The sequence below is a fragment of the Arvicola amphibius genome, chromosome 2, assembly GCF_903992535.2.
Source record: "Arvicola amphibius chromosome 2, mArvAmp1.2, whole genome shotgun sequence".
Lineage (NCBI taxonomy): Eukaryota > Metazoa > Chordata > Mammalia > Rodentia > Cricetidae > Arvicola > Arvicola amphibius.
In genome coordinates this window covers 97,917,570-97,942,040 of record NC_052048.2, presented here as the reverse complement: position 1 = coordinate 97,942,040, position 24,471 = coordinate 97,917,570, and the positions used below count along the sequence as shown (strand labels likewise).

The 24,471-nt window shown below is 49.7% G+C and overlaps 1 protein-coding gene across 3 annotated transcripts in view; it reads left to right on the top strand.

Annotated features, from left to right (window-relative positions):
- Greb1 (growth regulating estrogen receptor binding 1) overlaps positions 1–24,471 on the top strand; it is a 67,732-nt gene that overhangs the window by 4,153 nt on the left and 39,108 nt on the right. For all 3 annotated transcript variants that reach the window (XM_038320047.1, XM_038320046.1, XM_038320045.1), the window contains exons 2-9: positions 170–289; positions 2,043–2,219; positions 10,594–10,776; positions 12,701–12,844; positions 14,932–15,060; positions 18,785–18,898; positions 19,234–19,377; positions 21,836–22,021. In XM_038320047.1, coding sequence (XP_038175975.1) covers positions 170–289; positions 2,043–2,219; positions 10,594–10,776; positions 12,701–12,844; positions 14,932–15,060; positions 18,785–18,898; positions 19,234–19,377; positions 21,836–22,021 — 1,197 coding nt within the window. The remainder of the gene's footprint in view (positions 1–169; positions 290–2,042; positions 2,220–10,593; positions 10,777–12,700; positions 12,845–14,931; positions 15,061–18,784; positions 18,899–19,233; positions 19,378–21,835; positions 22,022–24,471) is intronic.

Here is a 24,471-nt window from a genome sequence, read left to right as displayed (position 1 = left end):
GCAGAGAGTTCATACTAGAGGGGTGCAGGGCTCCTTTGTTTGATGAGTTCCCCAGGCCCCTGACCTCGATGAGCTTATAGCTCCAGGTGGAGGGAAAGGCCCTGGAGGAGACTTCCCAGGCCCCAGCGCAGCTTCCTTACAAACCAACCCTCTTCTCTCCCATGTCCAGGCGGCGGACAAGCGGACAACGAGGAAGAAGAGGATGAGGGAGAAGGGGGCTTAGAACCCAGTAGTCCTTCGAATGCCTACCAGCTGCCCCCTCCTCCTGAAGGCTGTTGCACCACAGATGGTAAGACACTGAACCCCCGCTCAGGATCTGCAGCTTGGTCGTAACCCTCCTTGTCCCCTGAGATGTGAGCTGGGCCTGTGTCTGCACACAGGCTACAGGAGGCTGAAAGTCAATCACTCGACCACTACAGGCACCCTCAGCTGTAAGAATGGCATGGGGTCCAATATTCATTGTTTTGGGTCCGTTGTTTGGAAATCAGAATGTATTTTCCTTATTTGAGTTGACTATGCTATATACTTGATTTGAGATAGGTTAGGAATGACCTTTTATGCCTGTCAATTCTTGTCTGTGAAGCGAAGGTATCTGCATTGTCTGGGAATGGGGCAGTTTGTGGTGTCACTATCTTTTAGGTGACAAGGAGCAGAGGCAAGGCATGCTGGGTACAGCAACATCTCAGCGCAGGGGCGAGAGCTTATGCTGTTCACCTGAGGAGGCCTGTGGGTTCACGTTTTAGACCCTGTTACGACCTGTCCATCACTACGATAATAATCAGCTATTAATTTATTGAGCCTGTGTTCTGCAAGTTCAGAGATTAGAGATGAGAACTTGTGGGGGCTATCTGGGGAGACAGATGCTTTGTGTCCCCTTCGTGGGTGGTGAGCTTGACAGCATGGGAGCTGAGGGCAGCTCCAAAAGCAGGCGAGGTTTCAGAGGTGCTTCCTGGAGAGGTGAGTCCTTCCTCTGGTTTTTAGAGGATTGGGAGGTCTTAGATAAGAGGCTATCGAGGTTTAGGGAAACCTGGAAACTGCAGAGGAAGCAGTGTTGCAAAGGCTTATGGGGTGAGATGCATATTGGGGGAGCTGCAGGTGGCTGAACAGGACATTCGTGCAGGGCTTGAGAGCAGTGACAGCATGAGACTGGAAAATGATCAGGGTCGTTGCCAATGCCATCTGCACTCTGAGGCCTGAACTTGACCTCTGCCCTTGACCCTGAGTGCCAGCTGCTGTTACTGGGACAAAGAAGTCAGTACAGCTGTGAGACAGTCCCCAGAGGGGGATGGATGGTGAGAATGGTGAAGGGTGGCAGGGTCCCACGGTTGGCTCCTGGGATGCAGTGTGGATCTTGCCTCTCTCTCATGGTTGACAGTGCAGAAAGCCCGCGATCTTTGCCCACCTTTAGCTAGAGCAGCAGTTCTCAACCTGGGGGGGTCACAGTGCCTTTGCGGGCGGGGGGGGGGTAAATGATCTTTTCATCGGGGTCACCTAAGACCATCGGGAAACCACGGATATTTATATTAGCAAAATTACAGTTATGGAGTAGCAGTGAAAATAATTTAACTGCTGCAGGGAGGGGTCACCACAACATGAGGAGTTAAAGGTTTGCCGTGTTGGGGAGGTTGAGAACCACGAGCTAGAACAAGACTCTGCAGAAAGCCTCACGGACCCCGGTCATTCCCCTCTAGTGTTCCTTTCCTTGATACTTCTGGGAACATATTTTCCACATAGGAAATATATTTAGAAGTTTACAATACAAAGGTCCAAAGGGTGTAGATGGACCGCAAGTTCCCACAGGGGAAGCTGAGGAGGCCCGGCTCTGGCTCTCTTCCTGAAGGTAGCCATTCTGCAGCCTCATAAAGCATAGTATGTAAAAGATGAGACAACCCTTACCCTCTGATGGTTTTGTCTCGTCTCAGATGTAATTAACATCAAACCCTAACCCAGAGGTAAGGTTGTGTTTGGTGCTCCTGTCGCCCCCAGGCCTTTGGTTTTGGGATGTTTCAGGACAGTGTGTGAGCCCTGTCTACCCTTTCTAGGCTTCTGCCAGGCTGGGAAGGATCTTCGTCTTGTTTCCATTTCCCAAGAACCCATCGAGGTCCCCGCAGGCTTCCTCCTCGTTGGGGCCAAGTCTCCCAGCCTGCCCGACCATCTCCTGGTGTGTGCAGTGGACAAGAGGTTCTTGCCCGACGACAATGGCCACAATGCCCTGCTCGGTGAGTTCTTGCTTTCATTTCTTTGTGGCTATCTGCTTGGTGGTGGGGCCGCACGAGGAGGCCTTAGCTGCTGGAGACAGACTGCTTTGATGTTTGATGTCCTACACCTGTTTGTTTGCTTGTTTGTTGTATATTTCTTTATGGAATGGAAGAAAAAATGGGAATTATTTAAAAATATGACTCGTTGGGACTAGGGAGATGTTGGTTTGGTAAAGTGTTATCATGTACCAAGTTTGATCTTTAGCAGCTATGTAAAATTTCAGGTCTGATGGCCATGTTTATCATAGCCCCACTTCCTGGGCAGCCAGTCGAGCTGAGTTATCAAGCCCAAGGATATTTCAAAAAAACAGCTTAGGAATGACAGCTGAGGTTGACTGCTGGCTTTCACACACACACACACACACACACACACACACTCACATGCCTACACATATAAATTTTTATAAAAAGGACTGGTTGCTTCTCTCTAGAAAGCTCACCACTTAATTTTGTTTTTTTCTTTTTTTCTTTCTTTTTTTTTTTTTTTTTTTTTTTTTTGGTAGTTTGCTATTCAAACCTCCGTTTGCCTGTCTGAATGAGAAAGGCCATATAAACCTTGGGCCAGATACTTTCAGAAACTAGCAGGCAGGGGACAGGAGAGTGAGGCTGTGTGTGTGTGTGTGTGTGTGTGTGTGTGTGTGTGTGTGTGTATCTGTCTGTCTGTCCCTGCTACAGGGTGGTCATATCTGAGTGATTGCCAGACCTTCTAGACGTCTTCTGCTTTGATTTACGGCTCCCCCTGGAGAGGTGGTGTCTGTCGCAATTCTGTAGGGGAGCTTAGACTTACTTGTTCATGACCTTGTTTTAAGTCCTGAGAATAAAGAAGACATCAGGGGCTCAAGTTCAAGCTTTTCAGTCTCCATGTTCTCCCTCACACACTGTGCTTTTGCTGTGGTCAAGTATCAGTCAGGGTTGCTGTCCCTCCTGGCCGTGGGAACCTGCCCACTGTCTTTCACGTCATTGCTGGCCCGCTAAGATCCTGATGACTCTTTCTGACGTTGCGGCCATGCCTGACCTTCTCTCACTCAGAGGACATTATTATGGTCTTACTGTGTGCCACACTCCCTTCCTGTGTGGCAACATCAAGGAAGAGGTCAGCTAGGATGGAGAGGCCAGAAGTCTGAATAGGGTTGGTTTGTTGTTTAACCACAAACGGCCATGTGGCCTCCCATACCCCCTCCATCCATGCAGAAGAGAGGAATTTGGATATGTGTTATGGCTTTGGGCAGTTTGATCTTGGATTTAGCCAGTTACCTCTTTGGAGAACTGTGTAGCGGATGACTTGGCAGTGGTCCGTTTCTATGTGGAGTCTTGCCACTGTACAAGAGAGGATTCCTGGTCCAAACTCGTCTGTATTCTTCATGGGTTTCAGCCCTTTAAATATCCAGTTTTGTTCCCTTATGTCCCAAAACTGGGTGGGAAAACTCACTGCAGAGGAAGGGCTTGAGGGACTGGGGTGGGAGAGAGTGGGAATCAGGATGAAAAGGAATTATTGCTGTTCCCAGACTGTGTGTGTTGGGGGGCTGTCACACTGTGTGTAAACTGTCAGAGAAGGCAGATGAATGCTCCCAGGAGAGAGCAACATGTCTTGGGGGGAGTGGTTCCTAAGGCAGGTCTGCACACTTATTGAGATCTGCTCTTTAAGAATAATCCTGGAAAATTAGCCAAGAAGCCAGCAGAAGCCCTACAGCTGTGCTGAGCTTTCTCCCTGGGTTCATGGGGTTTGCTCACTGGGTGCACGTAGTACCCGTATTAACTGTGGTGCCTCACACAGCTGGCTTTTGATCTGTGGGTGGGGTGGGATGAGATGGGATGGGACGAGAGAGGGGGCTTGTCTGAATTCCACCCCTTTGTGACTATAAGGGAATTGGTGGGGCAGTAAATCAGGGAGGTTCTGTCTCTTGAGCCCCGGAGACAGGAATCTCCCAGCTCTTTCTGCTCCAACTCTTATGAGTCTGGCCCCTCCTAGAGTGCCCAGGAAGGAACGTTGTTAATTGATGGCAGAAAGCCATCCAGAATGAGGAACAAGGGCTGCCTGGAAATAGCCTGGGCTTTCTCCTTTGAACGAAAGTTTATGCTCTCAGCTTGGACACTTAACACTGTTTAGGTTTTCCTGCTATTAACCCGGGTGGCTGCCTAGGACAAGGTGGTCTCCACAGCTCCTGCAATAACCAGGTTCAGCCTAATTTAGGGATCCATAAAACTGGACCTGTGGCTTATCCCCTGGGGGAGCAGAGCCTTTAGGAATATTGTTCTAGCAACTTTGAAGCTGTTGGGGGATTTTGTCTGAGAAAATTGGAAGGTTACAGCTGTAGGCGTGTTCTTCAGCTTTGGCTGCGGTTGCCAGTCATTAATCTAAGTTGGTCAATCCCTGAGCCGTCAGAGAAGAAGGTCTCTCTTCCTAGCATTCTCATTTCTTAGGAGAAAATGAGTTTGTGGTTTAGCTGGCAGGCAAGGTATCTACACATTGATGGAATGTGTAAGGTCAAACTGAAGGCTGGTGTTTATGTACACCTGGGAAGTCACAGGCAAACAGACACAGCTTGCTCTGTGGGCTCCATAGCGTCAATAGGAAATAGCCACACCAGCAAATCTTATACCTAATCTTATGGGGGCACTGCACCCTCAGAAAGTGACCAGGGTGTTACCAGGGACCGTTGGTGATGGAAGGGTGTTTTAGTGGCAGCCAGGTTCTGACAAATTAGTAAAAATATTCTAGTTGGAAAATAGTAATAACGGTGGCAGAGGAGACACACAAACAGTAAATCTTATTCATTGAAGGCTCATGTGCCTGGAGGTTGAAATAACACATGAAGTAGAGACACCGTAATCTACCGTTCATAGGTGACATTCAGAGGGAGCACTTTAACCCAGGTGATGTAGTACTGGTTTAGGGAACCATGGTATGGACACTTGGAGAGATGTATGAAGGTGGCCTTAATTTGGGTCCTGCAGGACAGAAGCTGGGAAGCTACCTTTGACCTTAAGATACAGAGGGGGAAGAGCCCAGAAGGCCAGCATGTCATTGTCTTCAGTGGTTCCTTGTGTGGGGTGCAGCAAGCCCCATGCTGTGTGACTCCTCTCTTTTTTTCCCTGCCAGGCTAATCTGGAATCAAATTCCACCCGCCATGTGCTTCATCTGAAATTATTTCCACGTGTATCTGTCTCTATAAGACAAGGGCAATTTTCTGGAAAGCCAGTGTCATTATCCTATCTAAAATGTTTAAGCAGTCTTTAATATTGTTAGGTACTCGGTAGTGAGTTCAGATTTCACTATGTACTTGGATTTTTTTTAAAGTGGGTTTGTTAAATTCAAGTCCCAATCCAAGTTCTCTTAAAGTGCTTGGTTGATTCATTTCTTCTCTTTTGCATTTTTAATACGTATGTATGTTTCTAGACACAGTCTCGTGTATTCCTGGCTTCAAACATACTACAAGCCTCCTCAGCCGATGACCTTGAACTTCTGGTCCTCCTCTCCCATTGCCCCATTGCTGGAACACAGGTGCGCATCCCTGTGCCTAGTTTTAATGTAAGGTTGGGATCAAGCCCAATGCATCATACAGAGAAAGCAGGCACTTCACCTCGTGAGGTACAGCCTCAGCTCCTGCCTTTTGAAAATGATGTGTCCCTTTGTTTTCTCCCTTCCGTGGTATACTTTTAAGAAATATTAGTGGTGTCATGAATAGGCAATTAGGGGCTTCAGAGAAGGCTCAGTAATTAAGAGGGCTTGCTTCTTAATTCAGATCTTCCAGAGGATCTGAGTTCAGTTCCTAGTACCCACTCCAGGGTTAGGAGAGTCAGTATCCTCTAATGGTCCGTGTGGGTACCTGAACACATAAGACACCCCCCCTACACACACCCACATGTATGCATTACACGTAAACAAAAACAAGAAATAAATCTTCTAAAGGTAAGGCAGTTATTGTGTTTTAGAAAACTTTCTTGGGGGTCCCACGTATAACTGACTTTTTTTTCGTATACCTGATTTTTGTCAAAGTGGAAATCAAGGCAGGAGTGAGTTTTGAGCTGAGTACAGGACTTAAGATAACTTAAGTGATGTTCTGACAGGAACTTCAGCCCTCCACATTGTACCCCAACAGGCCTGTGTCTCATCTGGTGTCTAACTGACTCAGCTTTGCTTGTGTCTTCCACCCAAGTAGGGTGTTTCTCCACGGGACTGGGATTTGTTTCGAACTTCAAGGAGAAACTCAGAAATTGTTGCCCCCGCCTTTGCTGTCAGAGGTATTCACATCCACACACAGGAATGTGACAACGGATGTGGATGTGAGGTTTGCGGCTGCTCTTAGCCCTGCCACAATGATATCCAAGAGCTCTTCTGTAGATGGTGGTTCATTAGGGAAAGTCAGATGTTACAGCTTCCAGCCCATTCGTGATGGTTGGGAGATGAAGACCCCCCTCTCTGCAAAGGAAGGAATCCCGGAAACAAGTCTAGACATCCCCGCCCCTCCCTGCTTCCCCTCCCCACAGAGTCATAATGCTGTGTGCTTAGACACCACCCACCACGTCCAAAGGAACACATGGTGAGAGCTTCCAGGAAGAATCATGTCACTACAAACCTGGAAGGCAATTACGGCTTTTATTTCTGTTGTCTGTGACTGGGCAACCCAGAGCAGAGAACAGAACAGAGACCAGAATAGAACAGAACCCAGGACAGAGTTACTTCTTATCTCTTGCCTCTTGCACTCTCCTCTCTCCCACTTGGTCCAAGAGGAAGGAGAGAGGACACCATGCTCAGAGTCTGGGACGGGTTAGATAACCAGGAGACACCTTAACCCTTGTGGTGTCCCCGTGGGGAGGTTTTGAGGAGACGATGACACATCAGAATGAGGAAAGCAAGGCTCGGCACCTCCCAACTCCCCAGGCCATGGTGCCTTGATCCCCTCACTTGCAAGCTGAAGACTTTACGGATTATTGTACTTTTGAATCCTGAGATTCAAACGGGGCGGTGGGCGTTGGTAACATGAAGGGCTTCGCACACACAACGTACCATGCGGTGGCTGGGCAATAAATATTAGCTCCTGTCATGTTTGCAGACGGTGAAGATGAAGCTCAGAGACAAGTCATAGCCTGCCTGATAGACTCGCGTCAGGACCTGACCCCGAGTCCTGCTGACTCTGTGTTCTTGTTTACTTGCTTTACAGGTGGTCAGGGGCCACTTTCCCATAGGAGGGCATGCTTCACTCACAGAGTGGCCTGCAAGTGCAGTATCCATGTGGGCATGTGATCCTTACATAGGTGGCTCTCTAGTTGCCACACTAGATCCAAGGGGTGATCCCGGGGTGCCGAGTTGGTTAGAGGAGGGGTGATTTGTACTGACCACTTTTGGTGGTATGGTAGCCATCCCTTCATTTCTGGCCTCTGTGCCCAGCAGGAGTCTGAATCATTATTCCAAATATCTCATTTTCTGATGAGTTGGGTTTTTTTTTAGACTTCTAAGTTCTGAGGTTGATTCCCAAAAGGAATGGCTCTGTGTTGTAATCTTTCTTGAAAGTGTCTGTTGCCCTTTAAGGAATTTCCTGAAGTCTTAGGATGACATCATCTGCTCAGGCTAGGTCCTGTGCTCTCACCCTGGCTTCTTTGCTCATCCCCTAGCTGCCTTTCAGAACAGCTATGTCCCCCTCGGAACAGCTATGTCCTCAGCTGGAAGGTTTTACCGTTGCAAGGGACCAGTCTGCCTGTTGGACCCAACTCACTATGCGACCGGGCCAGGAGTCAGCAGGGACTGCTCCACATGGCTGTAGCTACTTCCCTGCTGGGCATGCTTGCTGACACCATGAGAGCCCCATGTACATGGTTTGTAACCTGCCTAGCTGGTCTCTCAGTGCCCTGGACCTTGAAGCTCCTATGCCTTGCTCAGCATCTTTTCTATACTCAGGCTTAGAATTTCTTCTCAGGAACCCTAGACATTTTTGTTGTGTTGTATTCTTGGGTGCCAGTTGGGCTGTGTGTGTTCCTAGGTTGGAGGCCAGTGAATGTAGAAGTGTTTATTATTAATTAATTTCTTAATCATCCCTTTCTTTCTTACCCTCTTGGCCATGGAATCACATGGTGCTCTCAGTCAGCACACATATGCTTACACAGATACAGCCCAACATGTATGCAGTCACACCAGAACATGGCCATTTGGGAGGATAAGACATGCATCTGCCTGACGCTTGAGCAGTTCCCAGGACTCTGAGAAAATTACGCGTAGGAGCCTGGGGAATTGTCTGTCCCCTCTTGATTCCAGGAGCTGAGTACTGAGGAAGGGCTGGACCTGGATAGGGGGGTTGTGGAGGAGAAACTGAGGCAGGAGCAGGGCAGGGGTCGTTGGAGTAGGTGGGTTGAGAGGCACCTTGTTTCAGTGAGGAGAAGATGAAGCTAGGGATGGATGGGAGATTCCACAGCCTTTGGTGCCTGGGGCATCTGAACTTCATCCTTGGGTTGCGGTTAAATCCCACCCTTTGTGTCTCTGTTTCTGCGGATTGCACAAGAACGCTCTGCTTCCCACCGTGACCGACAATGGGGTCAGTTAAGCAGAGTGAGTGCCCTGTGCACTTGACAGCGAATGGTACAACGTCCTGGTACTGTGTGCACATCGGCTTCCCCCAAGCCCCACTCAGCATCTTGCACGTCCGTGCTGCCTTACCTGTTCACACCGGTGTGGCCTGCATTGACTCTGAATGGCTACGTCACCTGTACCTATCGCAGCCCAGCCAAAGTCTTTCCTTGTTTCTAAGGCCTTTTATAGAATATTAAAATGCTCGAGACATGTGCAGATTGGAGATTTTGAGCAGTGTGGAGTCTTCTCTGAGGCAATGTCTCTAACTTTCATGTCACCTACTGGACTTCTTCCGAATATGAGCCAGAATTCCCAGGGACAGCCTGTGTGTGAGCAGTGCTTCTGCAGAGACATGTGACACAGAGGCATGTGATTTTCATGGCCTCACACCGAATGAGCCCACCAGGCAGAGGGCTCAATAAAGAAAGTGAATGTGGCTCTGCCACAGGACCTCCCTTGACCCAGGACGTTGGACTTTTGGGAACCAGGCCTGCTATTGGCAGAGCAAGGTTGTCGTGGGATGGCTGACACTCAGGAGAAATGGTCAGGTGGAGAGGCCACCTTGCTAGGTCTCTCTTGTACTAATCAAGGCCTATGACTGGTTCTGTTGGAGTGGCTTTGTGCGTTGTAGAGACCCCTCCAAATGCACACTCTGCATGTCCATGGCTCATACGAGGAGCTTTCTCATCCCCTCAGATGGCTATCTAGGGCTGCAAGCTGTCTAGCCTATTGCAGCAGGAGGATGCCCGGCCTTGACACAGCCATGTTTTTGAATGGCGTTTTCACTCTGCTGGCTGCTAAACTTTGGGTCTCACTCCCAGGGTCCCCGCTATGCATCTGGCATTTTTTGATCTGTCTGACTGGCTGAATAGACTAGAGCTGGCCCTTAAAGTGAACTCCACGCATGGCTCATTATCTGCTGCCTCTCAGCACTGGGTTTTATTATGACCTTTTCCTGCATGTCTATCTCTGTGTTTTGCTCATGTTTGCCCCAGCCACCCTTCCTTGTCCCCCTCCTATCCCCCTCATTAGTTCCTTTCCTCCTCTGAATGTTACCCCTTTATTATATATCCAAAGCAATGTATATCATGTGTATAAATATATATCATGTATTTCACATATACTCATATAAAAATCCTGATTTTGAATATCATAAAATATATAATATTTTGTCTTTCTTCCCCCATTATCCTCACTTATTCCTGTCTCCACCTCTTTTGAAGCCCCATGTATACATATATATACCCACCCACCAACACATACAGACACACACACACACACACACACACACACACACACATTATGTTTAAAATACAGGTTCTGCATATGAGGGAAAAACATGTAATGTTTGTCTTTCTGAATCTGTCTGACTTGTTTCACTTAACCTAATGATCTCTAACTCCATTCATTTTTTTCCCTTCAAATGACACAATTGTGTTCTTCATTGTGGCTGGATAAAATTCCACTATGTGTGTGTGTGTAGACTACATTTACGTAAATGGAATTTTTAATACACACACACACACACACACACCGCCCCAAGAGGGTGAAGTCCCCCACACTTGCCCAGACTCACCTCTGTGGCTCAGTCCCTTTGTTCCCCTTTGAGTCAAGGCAGTCTTGACTCCTCGGCCTGATTACCATGCCGATGGCAGTCTCTGGGTGACTGCTGGTATGGGGGTGCAAATGTCAAGAGTCCTGATGAACTGTGGCTGTTGGAAGGGAAGTTGAAAGGGAAGCAGAGAGGCTCATGGCTTGCTCCCTCCTGCCCAGGTTTCTCTGGGAACTGTGTTGGCTGTGGGAAGAAAGGCTTCTGCTACTTCACCGAATTCTCCAACCACATCAACCTGAAGCTGAGCACCCAGCCCAAGAAACAGAAGCACCTCAAGTACTATCTGGTCCGGAACGCACAGGGGGCACTGACCAAAGGACCGTTGATTTGCTGGAAAGGCTCAGGTGAGGCGGGGGAGGGTCTTGAATCTGGAGGGGTGGGAGTGCACCCCCAGTGAGCATTGTAGGGCTAGATGGGTAGGGGTCAGGGACAGGTACAGGCTGCAGCAGGAGAGCAAGCCCTTGGCCCTGAAGATGCTCCTTGGTGTCAATGGTATTTGGACAGACTCATTGCATGGTGCAAACACTAGCTGAGGGCCACCTGGTGCTGAGCCTCTTTTTGGTGGGTATAAGGGACAGTGGTTTTTATTCCCAGGGGATATTTATCACTGCTAAGGGATGCTTTTGATCATAGTATCTAGAGGTTGCTCCTGGCACCTAGACTAATGCTAAAAACCCTGCAATCCTCAGCAAGAGGCTAGGATCCCCACAGTGTCACTGGGATGAGGCTGAGAAAGCTGGGTTTGAACAATACCACACCATCACCACCTTCCTCATCCCTGAACTCGGCTAGTTGTGACCATAGAGAGCAGCTCTGGGGTCTGGTCTCCAGGGGTGAGCTAGGCTCTGGCTTTACCAGGGAAAGTCTGCATGGTGGCCTTCCTTCCTGAGTTTCGTCTATAGCTCTCCCATCTGCTGAGGGGAGAAACTAGGATAGTGGCTGTTCTGAAGCCTGCCCGGGATGGTGGAGTGTGTCTGAGAAGGAGCTTTCTAGAAATGTCCAGAAGAGCTGTCCTTCTGTCCCCCACTTTTCTGCATTTTCTGGAATGTTCCACACAGGTTCTTTGTGTGGAAGGAGGATCTCTCAGGTGTGAGTGACTGACTCTGAGTACTATTCCTCGATTCCCCTCCCCATCCTCTTCCCCTCTCCTTTCCTCTTCCTCCTTTATTGTATGCAGTGACTATTCAATAAGTCCCTACCATGTATCAGTCAGTCCCAGGCCCCATGGATGAAGCTGACCTTCCCTGTGGGTCCAGTTCTCTATACTGCTCACAGGCTAGAGCTGCTGCTGGGGGACAGACTTTTATATAACAGAGGATGGTGTAGGAGAGGAGGGAGGTGCTGAGTGGTCCTATGTCTCGGGGCATCACCATCACCCTGTGTCTCCTTGGATGTTAAGCACAGGGCTCAGATAGCTCAGGTGCATAAATTGCCTTTCTTTCTTTCTTTCTTTCTTTCTTTCTTTCTTTCTTTCTTTCTTTCTTTCTTTCTTTATTTCTTTCTTTCTTTCTTTCGTTTTTTTCAAGACAGAGTTTCTCTGTAGCTTTGGAGCCTGTCCTGGAACTAGCTCTTGTAGATCACAGAGATGTAGAACTCACAGAAATCCTCCTGCCTCTGCCTCCCAAGTGCTGGGATTAAAGGCATGCACCACCACTACCTGGCTAAAGCGTATTTTTTGTTCCCCCCACTGGACACTCTTATTCTGACTACAGATAGAGTCCCCCTTTGGCAGGAAACCTTTTATGGAACAAGGCACCTCTGCCCTGTAACACACTGAAACAGATTAGCATGGTACTGGCATTCTTGATAGACTCATGTGCCCCATGGTCCTGTAGACAATTCCACTCTAGGAAGTAATTCTGTAGTCATTGGATAGGGGCCAAGTAGATTTCATTACTACGTTCTTCTTTCTTCTTCCTCCTCTTCTTCCTGGTCACCATCATATCATCATCATCATAATCATCATCCTCCTCATCATCATCATCCTCATCATCATCATTTCTTCCTCCTTCTCCTCCTCTTCCACCTCTTTCTCCTCCTTTCTATATTTTCTCCTCCTTTCTATATTTTCTCCTCCTTCTTCTTCTTTGGTTCTTTTGAGAGTGGTTTCTTTGTGTAGCACTGGCTGACCTGGAACCAGCTCTTATAGACCAGACTGGCCTCGAACTCACAGAGATCAACCTGCCTCTGTCTCCCGAGTGCTGGGACTAAAGGCGTGTGCTGCCACTACCACCACCCAACTTCATGTGTCCTTCTTGCCTATGTTAGAGTTCAGAAGCCGGCAGAACTCCACCAACACCTGTCCCAGTTCTCTGTTCCCACCGCTGGAGAACTCGGGGTCTCTGGCTGCCTTCCCCAGTGATCCTGTTCCTGGGACAAACCCCAACGTCCCCGTGGGAGCTCAACAAGCAGGTGAGACTACTGAGTGGTGTCCCAGATGCTAAAGCCATGCCCCTGGAGTTGGCAATCTTCAAAATGAATAAAGGTCACACTTTGAATGTTGTTGCTTGATGCCATCTTGTAAGTTTTACTTGGTGTGTTGTTGTCCTAGGTCATTTTGAGTTTGTAAGTTTTAGCAAAGTGTTCACGTTGCCTTTCATTTGGAAAACTTGCCTGCTCTCCTGTTGGATAAGGAATGTGATTTCCCCCAGTGTTAGGATCCTGCTTCAGAGTCATTCTGCCTCCCCAAGTCACAACACATGGTTCAGGGGATGACAAGTATCAGGTCAACATTCCAAGGGGATTTCTAGGAGGGGTGGAGGTTAGATTCCTGTCTTTTATCCCACGTTGGGAATGCCTACCCTGGGCATGTATCTTACTCACTAGAGCTTGCTGTGCCCTGTGAGCCAGTGGGGTGTTTGGAAAATTGAGGTTCCATGGAGGCTGAGGCATGCCCAGGACCTCACAGGAAGAGTTGGGGAGGCAAGTTTGTATACCAGGTATTTCTGTTTCACATGCCTGGCCCTGAGCCACACAGACGAAGGCTGTAAGTAAGTGTGGTTGCCTTTGTCTGGAGACATCAGCCTTCCTGAGGACTCTGGAAGGCCATTGGTGGTTTTCATCCTTCCTGCCCAGAGAATCAGTGTGGCACATTGCCCTGGGAGTGAAGCCAGTGTCCTGGGCTCTGTCGCTAGGACACTCTGTCCTTCAGGGGCTCTAGGCTCCATTTCACAAGCTGGCCTCTGTCCTCTTCCCCCATCAGTGTTCTGGCTCCTCTCTTCCTTTGCCACTGTGGACTGGGGAACCCACTGTTTTGTGTCTAAGCATCCGGTGTAGACACCAGCGCTGCTCTCCTTTGCTGAATGGTGCAATTCACTTAATTCCTGGAACTTCACTCTGTTTGCCCATGTGTAGACCTGGGAGTGTGGGGTGTCCTTTTCAGTCTAGTTCACAGGATGGTTATAAGAATTAAATGAGGTCATAGTAACAGCAGCCCCTTAAGGGACTTGTTCCATGCCCTGGACATCTACCCACCTGCATCCTTCATACGGTGGCTCTGCCACTTGCCGTCATGAATCCCATTTATGGAGGGGACACTGAAATTTGGAGAGATATAGTATGTGTTTCAGGTCACCTAACTTGTAAGTAATGGGACTGTGGTCAGACACAGGCTGGAGAGTCCCAGAATTACATTCCAACTGTCACATGGGCCACCGCCTTTGATGGGAAGTTTCATGAAAACCTTCCTACGATTCCAGCCAACATAGGCTTCCTTATGGGACCAGAGTCCATGGTTGCCCCCAGAATTATTCCCAGGACTTAAGGAACCTGAACCCGATAAGTAGCCGAGACCTTGTCATCAACCAACCTGCCAGGCTTCCCCGTAGCGTTTTGATATAAAACTGAATTCCAGAGGTGGAGGAAGGTAGGAAGCAAACAGAATCAACCATCTCAGTTATGGGGCTGCAGGTTAGGAAATTCGGCCAACCATGCACCCCTAGACTTTCCCTTCCCCACACTAGACCCTCTGGAGTGAAACCAGAAGGTTCATGGTAGTTGTATGCTCATGTTCATATGTATCTGTCTGTTCCCATGCTCATGTGTGAGCAGGAATATTTATGTCTTTCTAAATGTGTGTACATGTATTTGTGTATATCAGTCCTTTGTACATTTGGGTATGTTTATTAAGTATGTTTCTGTGCACTTATATGCATATCCAGGGGAACATGTGTATGTTCCTGTATACATACCTGTGCATACATGTACATGCATGTGAAATCGGAAATGAGTTTGCATTCATATGTGCACATTTATGTCCACAAGGGCAAGAATGTGCACACAGGTGTACACGTGTTTTTATATGCACACATGCATGTGTGTAGGTTTAGGAGTATGTGCGTAAATGTGCACATGTGAATGCATGTGTATCTTTGTCTGCGTGTGGCAGAATCACCATGTCAGAAACTTGCTTTCCTGATAGAACTCACCAGAGCTAGTTTATCTGCCTGGTTCTGGTGCAGCCTGTGCTCTGACCCCTTTCCTATGCTTTCTGCTTTCAGGTCCGGCCTCTGATCACCCCTCAGTGACCACAGCAACAGGTCCCACTGTCTTCAATGGCAAAGACTCCCCCAAACAGCCACAGCTGGCAAAGAGTAGCCTGTCTGCGGTGCCTCGTCCCTCAGCCTTAGGTAGTGAAGCTGGTCCTGGAGGTGCTAAGGCCCTTCTTTACTCTGGACTTGGGCCAGAGGGGATATGGGTACAGGACTGGGGACATGGAGGCTCTGTCTAATGTGTTGGTGAGCATCAGGGCGGATGTCACATGTCCTCAGGTCTGTGCCTGGGCCATGCTATGGGAGAGTCATGTGTGCTGAGGGGCAGAGAGGGTTTTGTGCTGGTGGCAGGTAGCCCCTCTTGATGCGGGTTTCGGGAAGATTGGGAGTGGTGGGGGAAGGTGGATGTCGGGACAGATACATATGAATCCAGAGCCCAGCTCTGTCTTGTAAGGTAGTGGATCTTGCAGCCTTCTTCAGCGGTCCCTCCTTGGGGGTAAGAATGCCTCTCTGAGGACAGGATGAGGATCCCCAGCTGCTGTGCACATCTGGGAGCTCACTGCTCGACACTGGCTATTGGTGTCAGTGTCAGTCCGCCACAGGGACTTGTCTGCCCATTTAACAGCTGGAGGAGGTGATGGGAGGTGATAATTGAGCTTTGGAGGGAGGGAGGGAGGGAGGGGGCAAAGAGACTTGGGAACTACATTCATACTCCCAGTCTCGTGCTCTCCCACCTTGCTGTTCCAAGAATGTTCCAGAACGTTTTGTCTGCTCTCCTTCCCTTCCTGCCTTGTCACCCAGCCCCCATGCCCCATGCCCACCTGAACTGGAGCCTAGGGTCTGAGACATTAAATTGGAAAGGTCCTTAGAGAATGTCCATCCTGGGGATGGAGTTGTAGCTCACGGATAGAGTGTGTTTTCCTGGGTTTTATTTTCAACATCGCGGAAGAGAGACAGGTCCAGAGAGGCACCCTGGGCTGGAATACAGCTCCATTGTAGCAGAAGGTTTCTCTGGCCCAAATCTTTCGGCTGCATAGCCATTTCATTTGCTGAAGGAGCAGCCCTCATGAATCTAAGACTCTCCAGTCTTGACTAGCTTTTATGTTCTGGAATTTTTATCAATCCTCAGCCTACCCTCAAGACTCCCACCTTCCTCCTGTGGCTGTTCCTTCTCCAGAATGAATGCAGGGCAGCTGCATGGCTGAAGAGCGGCCCTTGGTCATAAGGACAGGAAGCCCCTTGCTGTCCATAGCTTCTTCCCTGAGTTTAGCTCCTCTGTAGACATGTAGTCTTCACCTCAAACAACAATACAGCAGATCCTCTCAGCCTGGGGCCCTAGGACCTTGGTTTTGGGCAGGTGGCCTACAGAGGGTTGGATTCAGGATTGGACTAGAACTTTCCAAGCCTACTTTGTGGAGGTGTGTGGGGAATGGAGATCTTTAAGTTTCCTGCCGGGATCTCAAAGGCCTTCTAGAATTTAGCTTGTTGACGCTCATTCATTCTTCTTTTAACTGTTCACTTCCGTGGTGGCTTTGCCATGACGTCCACACTCCGCCCAGTTTCTCAGCGCTCACCCTGCCTCTGTGAGAGGGCTTTCTAGAGCTCAGCTCAGGCAACCACTCTCCTCTCCTGCATCACTCTCCCTCTCCCTCGGGTGGGGGGGGGGCGTCCAGCCACCCACTCTAATCTTTAACTTTTGAAGGTCCCTTGCAGTCTCTAGCATCTGGCTGTGGTAGAACCTGACAGAGGGAAGGGCTGAGTCAGAGATGCTGGCTGACCTGGGTTGCGGTAGAGTTGAGCACAGGCATGTGTCAAAGCTACTAAGCCTTTGCTGTCAGTGTGTTGGAAACTGCTTCCAACTTAGGCCTGCCACTAGCCGCTCTCAGTGAAACACTGCCCCCTGGTGGAGGATGGGAAATAAGAGCCTTGTCTCGGATGAGGGGCTGGTGCTCCCAGGTGGAGGGGACAGGTAGCTAAAAGTCCTGCAGCCTCCTCAGAAAATGTCAAGTAGGAGCTGGACGATGGTGGCACACACCTTTAATCCCAGCACTCGGGAGGCAGAGGCAGGCGGATCTCTGTGAGTTTGAGACCAGCCTGGTCTACAAGAGCTAGTTCCAGGACAGGCTCCAAAGCCACAGAGAAACCCTGTCTCGAAAAACAAAAAACAAAAAACAAAAAAAAAGAAAATGCCAAGTAGGGTTATCTCTGGAGATGGAGAAATAATCAGCTCACGCTGACATAAGTGGCTGTTCCTGGTGATGTTTTGAGATCACTTAGTGGCTTAGAGCTCAGTAGAGACGTTTCTGGTTGACCCCTGTAGATCCCTTCTGCATCCTTAGCTCCAGCCCTACCCTCTTATAGTTGGGGACCACGACCTCGAGGAACTGGGTCCTGTCTCTGAGAGCGTTTCCTCTGCTCCTGGGGCCAGTGTTAGACGAGCTGGTGCAGAGATGACAGTCCCCCTTGCCTTTGAGGGCAAAGAAGCCTGCAGCTTTGAAAGCTCTATGTAAAGTCAAGAACTTCATGTCCTATCAGCTCTGTGTCTGGTTTTGATTTTCTTCCACTTTGGTCAGTCTAAGGGTAGGAAGTTATCCGAGGTTCCTTCCAGAAGACTCAACAGCAGTCATTCTCAAAGTACTGCTGCTTTAGAATAACCTGTGCGCTCGTGACAAGGTGCATGTTTTCTTGTCACTTCAGGGGACCCAAGTGGTGGCTTTAGGCAGAGCCAGGTCTGTGTGTATTCTCTGCCTAGGCTGAGGGAGACATCACCCTCGGCCCTGAGGGCTCCACGCTGTGGGTTCTCACCATCCAGAAGCCCCAGGTATCAGGAGGCCTCATTCCACACACGCTGGGCTTCTTTAGGTCCTCGGAACAGGCTTGTGTTCAGACAGACAGGTTTTCATTTGCTTGTCTGTGTTTAAAGGCAGACTCTCACTGTGTATCCTTGGCTGGCCTAGAACTTGCTATGTAGACCAGGCTAGGCTTGAACTCGACAGAAATCTGCCTGTTTCTGCCTTCCGGGTGCTGGGATTAAAGGCATGTACCTCCCCACTGCCCTCCTGCTTGGCTAGGTAGTTTTAGAAGTGTTCAGATGTGTTTAAAGTACGACAGGGATAAGATGGGACCTCTGGACAGCTGAACACTTGTGTCCAGAGTTTAAAGAAAATAGGGTAGCCAATTCTTGGTACTAATCTATGAACAGTTTTCCGTCACGAGCCTGTTGACATCCAGAGTGGGCAGGGATGACTCACAAGCAGCAGAGGATCCAGCTTCTGCTCTTGCTTTTTAATGAAATAATTAGTTTTCCAGTTGGGGAAGAGTGGAGTTGGAGGGCAGGAAGCGGGTGTGCATGTGGATCAGTACTGCCCTCCAGTGGCAAAACTGTGCTGGTGCATTGACCCTTTGCTGGGCTGGTAATGTTGATCGTGGCAGGAGAGGCAGTTTACAGAGCCCAAACCCCAAAGTGTTTCCTTTCAGTATTTTACATGCATCTCTCTTTCTCTGGTTCAGCCACTTTCTCAGTAGATTTTTTACTATTATTTTGACTGTTTTAAAAACCAAGGAGCTCAGACTTAAAGAGATGCAGCTTAAACACAACTTTGGAGTGAAACATTTATAAAAATCGACAGGATGACTCCTTCTGTCTAGATCCATAGAGCTGAAATTTAAAAAAAAAATTACCAAGGGTTGGGGGATGCAGCTCAGTGGGAGAACACCTGCCTAACCCGTACAAGGTCCTGAATTTGAGCCCCAGCCCTGTCAACGTAACAAAACAAAACAGTTCTGCTCTCCAAATCATGGGAGAGTTTTATTGACACCAGTTCCCAGTGATGGCCTAACCCACGCTCTGAATATTGTCTAGGTGTCTTGCCAAACTCCGGGCCTCCCAAAAAACGACACAAAGGTTGGTCCCCAGAGTCTAAATCAACCACGGATGTTGGCTTCCCTCAAGGTGGTGGCAACAGAACGAAGCAAGGTAAGTGACTAGGGTCTCGCTCAAACCCCAGAGTTGGGTGGCTTGGCCTGCGAGAAGCATGTGTGCATGTGTGCACGCAGATGAGTGAGGGGGTCCTGGGCAGCCAACCATGGCATAGCAGAGGGACAAGCAACCTCTCTACCATGCTGTGGCCTATGTGTCGAAAAAGACTATGTCTCTTGGTGGGGAAAGGTGGGGCTGGGTGAGCCCACAAGTCTTATGAGTGGGGAGACGGGTCAGGCGGTAGTTTTTGTACGGTGGCTGGATGTCGGGTTGGCTGGGGGAAAGATGGCCTCTTTAACTGTGTTTTACTCATATGCTGGTTGTGTTCCTAGAAGGTGCCGGCGTACCCTGTGTGCCCCAGCCTGGCTTGGTGGGACCTGCTTCGGTCACCTTCCCAGTGGTGGCATCCGGTGAACCAGTGTCTGTCCCGGACAACTTGCTGAAGATCTGCAAGGCCAAGCCGGTGATATTTAAAGGCAAGTACAGCTGTGCCCCAGCTGGGGAGGCAGGGGAGCCTGCAAGGAACCCCACACAAAACTGTGACCTCGTCTCAGTCCAGCTCCAAAGGAATCCCCCGAGCCAACTCAAAAGTTCTTTAGGGCAAGAGAATGAAGTGGGCCCAGTCTCTAGACTGCTGAGAACGGCAGAGCGTATCGGTTTGTCCCAGCAGAAGTACCGCGACTCCTTCCTCTGGTCCTTTCCTTCATTCGCTCTGTTTCACAGAACCCGGGGCCCCCATGGCTTGTTCCCCCCCTTTTTTTTTTGTTTTTTTTGTTTTTTTTTGTTTTTCAAGACAGGGTTTCCCTGTAGTTTCTAGAGCCTGTCCTGGAGCTAGCTCTTGTAGACCAGGCTGGCCTCGAACTCAGAGATCCGCCTGCCTCTGCCTCCCGAGTGCTGGGATTAAAGGCGTGCGCCACCACCGCCCGGCGGCTTGTTCCCTTTTCATCCAAAGCCGTACCCTCTGACTTCGGGCCGAGACAGCTTTGGTCAGTGCCACAGAAGCCTCGAGTAAGATTTGGTTTGGTCTCCTCTGTGGTGGCTCGTGTGTTGCCTGGAGGTCGCCTTGTGGCTTAACCGAAGAAATCCTTTTGTGGTAGCCGGAGACTTTCAAATGGGAAACTGTGTGCAGGGTAAGCTGGCAGTGCCTGAGGAGAGAGGTGCTCAGGACCATATAGATCCAATTCCTTGACTGGCCAGTTGGCATCCTGCTTGTGAGAAGAGAGGTCAGGGAGATGGCAGCAAAATGCCAGAAAAAGTACTGGCATGGTAGAAGGGCTTCAGGGCCCCATGGAAGAAGCAAAGGTCAGATCTGCACCCTCTTTTCTGATCATATCAGAGAGGATGAGAACACAGAGTTGGAGCAGGTAGAAAGACTTGGAGGTGGACACCAGCTTCCACACTGACCAAGACCCTCGCGGAGGGAACCCTGCACACCAGCATCTCATACTGAGCCGTCTCAGAGGGTGTGCTCACTGTCCTACGCCTGCGGCTCCCAGGCTTCCGGGTCCAGCCAGCGGCTCTGTAGCATAGCTTTCATCTGGTTCTCAGGGCAGCTCGCGGAGCCCCTTGCATGACAAGCACCACATCCCATTCGTTAAGGTAACGGCACTGCCCCTTGTAAGCCAGCACATTTGTGGACAGTGCTGTCTCCTTGCGGTCCCTGGTCCCCTACCCTAGCGTCTTGAGGGAGTGAGCAGAGATGCGAAGTCACAGGTCTGAATCTGGAGCTGTGGGTGGGGCCAGCATGTGTCTTAGCAAATCGGTCCTACTCAAGTACGAGAAACATTTTTTCCCAAGACGTGGCCCACGGAGCCCCACATGACGCCTTTGCATAGCTACGCATGGGGAGATTTGGTGTCGTTTTGGTGACAAAGGAGGACATTGATTCACATCATGCCCTCACCGTTTTGCATCTCCCCATTGTACAAAGGCTTTGAGAAGGTCAAGTTCTTGCTTAGGGTCACGCAGCTAACGATGGAAAAGAAGGATCAGACCCTTGCTTGGGCCATCCTACCCCAGGAGCTGCCGTCAGAAGGATTCTAGCGTCCACTCCAGCATCAGTCAGTGGCTTTTGCTTTCTAGAGTCATTGGGCCTAGACACTGAGCTGTTTGGTTAACTCTGCTCACTATAGGACCTGGTGTGTGTGTGTGTGCGTGCGTGTGTGTGTGTGTGTGTGTGTGTGTGTGTGTCTGTAAGGCTTGGCCTTGGGGAAGACAAGGTCTGGTCAACAGTCCCCACTGCTATGTGCACCCTGCCATTTCAAGGATATTGCTGCTTGGTTTTGGGTAAACTTCTTTTATTTGGCCTTGAACTTGATCAACTGCAAAATAAGGGACTAGACAAAATGAGCAAGCAAATGTCCTGCCACCGGCTGGATATGAGTGATGACATTTTTATCCTAGGTCCCAGAAGGCAGAGCAGCTGTACTGGGTCATCAAGGACCATAGGAGGGCTGAGATTTCTCAGAAACGGGACCTAAGAACTCCCCTGGCTCTTAGGGGATCCACAGTGGCACCCCACCCAGGCTGAGTACAAGACTATAGCATGAGTAATAAAACCCTCAGATATTGGGGTTCAACCTGAAGGTCTGAAAAGCAAAACAGCCGGCCACTGGCTCTTACCCCTACCTCAGTCTGAAATGGTGTCCTGTCTCCTGGAACCTCAGAATGAGACTGTGACTGAGAGCGGTCTCCTCCGGTCTTACATTTCTCCCTAGGGCTGGGATTAAAGCCGTGCACCACTACTGCCTGGTTTCTATGGCAAACTAGTGTGGCTACTGGGATTAAAGGTGTGCATCACCACTGCCTGGTCTGTATGGCTGACCAGTGTGGCTGTTTTACTCCTGATCTTCAGGCAAGCTTTATTTATTAAAGTACGCATGAAATATCACTCCCTAAGACCAGTTGCTGAGCGGCCGCTTTCTTCTTCCCTAGGCCACGGGAACTTCCCCTACCTCTGTGGAAACCTGAACGATGTGGTCATCAGCCCCCTGCTGTATACTTGCTACCAGAACTCCCAGTCGCTGTCCAGGGCCTATGAGCAGCACGGTGCCTCCACCATGCAGCCCATATCTGAGGAGACACAACTGTTGCTGACCGTCTACTACCTCGTCCAGCTGGGTGAGCCTGGGTCCAGCTGTGGGCTAGGGATGGATCTTACCGGGAGGGCCAGCTAGACTCAGGAGGCCAGAGAGGGATCTGAAGACCAGGTTAGCCCTAACCTTTCCAGAGAGGGGGTCCACAAACAGAAGGGTGTAATCAACAGAGGTGATTCAGAGACCAGTCACTCACTTGCCTAAGTGCAAAGACACGGGCCATATTCAGGCAACATGCTGACCTTTCATCTGCCGAGCCTGACACAAAGGCACAGGTGATAAAGCCAACATTCTGCCCTCAGGGAGAGTCAGCTCAACTAGAGAAGAGAAGCAAGAGACAGGAGAGAACTTGATGGGGTGTGGGCATGTGGGGTCCACTTAGGGACATCAAGAAAGGCCTCTGAGTAGAAACTTGACCTCCAGAAGGAACGGCCTTGGAAGGAGCTGAGAATAGAGTACAGGTCGGGCTGGGTGTGGGTGGGAGCCCAGATTGGGGTACGGGTGGGTAGGAGCACAGTTGGGGGCTGACTATGGGAATGAGGGAACATGGTGAGCTCTGTGTGTGTGTGTGTGTGTGTGTGTGTGTGTGTTTAGCAAAAAGTGAGTGGTTGGAAGTAGTGAAAAAATTGTTGGTTACTTCTAATTGTGTTGCTCTCAAGGCCAACTGTCCTCTGGAGAGAGAGCTCTTGAATCCCACAGAGGCTGAGGCCAAAGGTAGACATTTTGGAAATGTGAGCTTGAGGATAGTCTGTGTGGAAGTCCAGCCAGCTGTGACCCACTGTGAGCAGCCGTGGGTGGGCAGTGAGGAGCTCGGGCTTGACCCTTGATACTCAGGTAGTCAGAGGCTCAGTGGGTGAGGAGGATCAGAACAGAACCATGGGATAGTGAAGGTTCTGGAAGGCAGACCCAGCATCAGGTTTCTCTGAGGCTCCTTCCCAAGACCCATGTGAATCGAATCGATCGATTGGCACAGAGCCACCCAGGATCCAGCTCCACCCTGTCTTTGTAGCCTTCCTCCCCATCACAAACCTCTGACCTCTTGCTCTCCAGGTCTGTGAGAACTGTGGACCAAACCACGTCTCCTTGTTCCCTGGAGCTCACCGACGGTTTCTAGTCCTGCCCGATTGACATTTATCCCCAGGTCTGGTGGCTGCCAGCCTTCCACTCCCATCTTCCCACCCTGCCCCAGTTGCTACTTCCTGTGCAGTGTTATTCATGCCGGAGCATCGTGGACTTGCAGCTTCCGTTTGAAGTGCTCTGGTCTAGGACATCCATGAACCTGGCCCCTTCTTGCCATTTGAGTTTTGACCCATACACTATCTCCTCAAAGGAACCTTGTTGCTACACCCGGGACAGCTCCCCACACCAGAGCCCCCTGGCCTGTATATAGTTTCCTTTGTTTCTAGAGCAGTGCCACTCCAGGAGCAACCATAAGCGCCTCTTCCAGTTTGGGATGTGTGCTGCAGGACCAAGAACATCAGTCTGTTGCTTTATGTGTGGGTGCAGCCCCTGCAGGGCCAGCTTGGTGCTCACTAAGGGTGTGTGTGTGTGGGGGGGGGTGATTAGGTTGATACAGAGGCCACTGAAGGAAACTGTGTCAAGGTCACAGGCTGAACACCCATTGGTGTGGCTAGGAGTTTAATGCAGGGACACTGGTAATTGATTGTGGGTTGGCCACGCGGAGGGCTGGCTGCCTTGATGAAGGATATGGGGGGGGGCAGTGACAAAAGCCGTATAAAAGCAGATCAGAGAGAATGGAGACCAGGACACAAGGGTAGGAAGTCTAGCTCACCTCTAAGGGAGCTCTGCCTGGAGGTGATGCTTCTAGAGAGAGATGGGCTCAAGGGAGAGTTCTTAGAGACAAGGGGTATAACAGCCAACCTGCCAATTCTAATTTGATCACACACTCCAAATAACTATTCCAGAGGCATCTAATAATAAAATAAAGAAAAGGGGGCGGATGAGATGGGCCAAGGGGTTAAAGGTGCTTGCTTTCAAGCCTAAAGATGAGTTTGATACCTGGAAACTGCGTGGTGGAAAGAGAGACCTGACTCCTGCCCTGTTGCATTTTGATCTGCTCCCATGTTCTGCAGCACACACAAGAAATAAGTGGAAAAACAAATGAAGCTCTAAGCCCACCTAATCACACTCTGGCACAGCCCTAAGTGGCTGCTACAAGCTACCTTTTACAGATTGGGGAGTTGTGATAGGCTTGGCCAACCTTTTGACATTTGTCACCCAGCATTGCCACCTAAAGAATTCATACTCGAGAACGGTGAATTCAGAGTTTTTCAAATGGCAAAAGTACCTTGGTGTTTTAAGAAAGTTTATATTCGTGTTGGGCTGCCTTCATAGCTGTCCTGTGGGCAGGGCAGTGAAGGTCCCATAGCTGGGGAAAGCCGGCTGGAAGTCTGAGAACCTCCCCTCCAGCTCCTCAAAGGCAGTATTCAGCTAGAGCACCCAGATAACTCACAG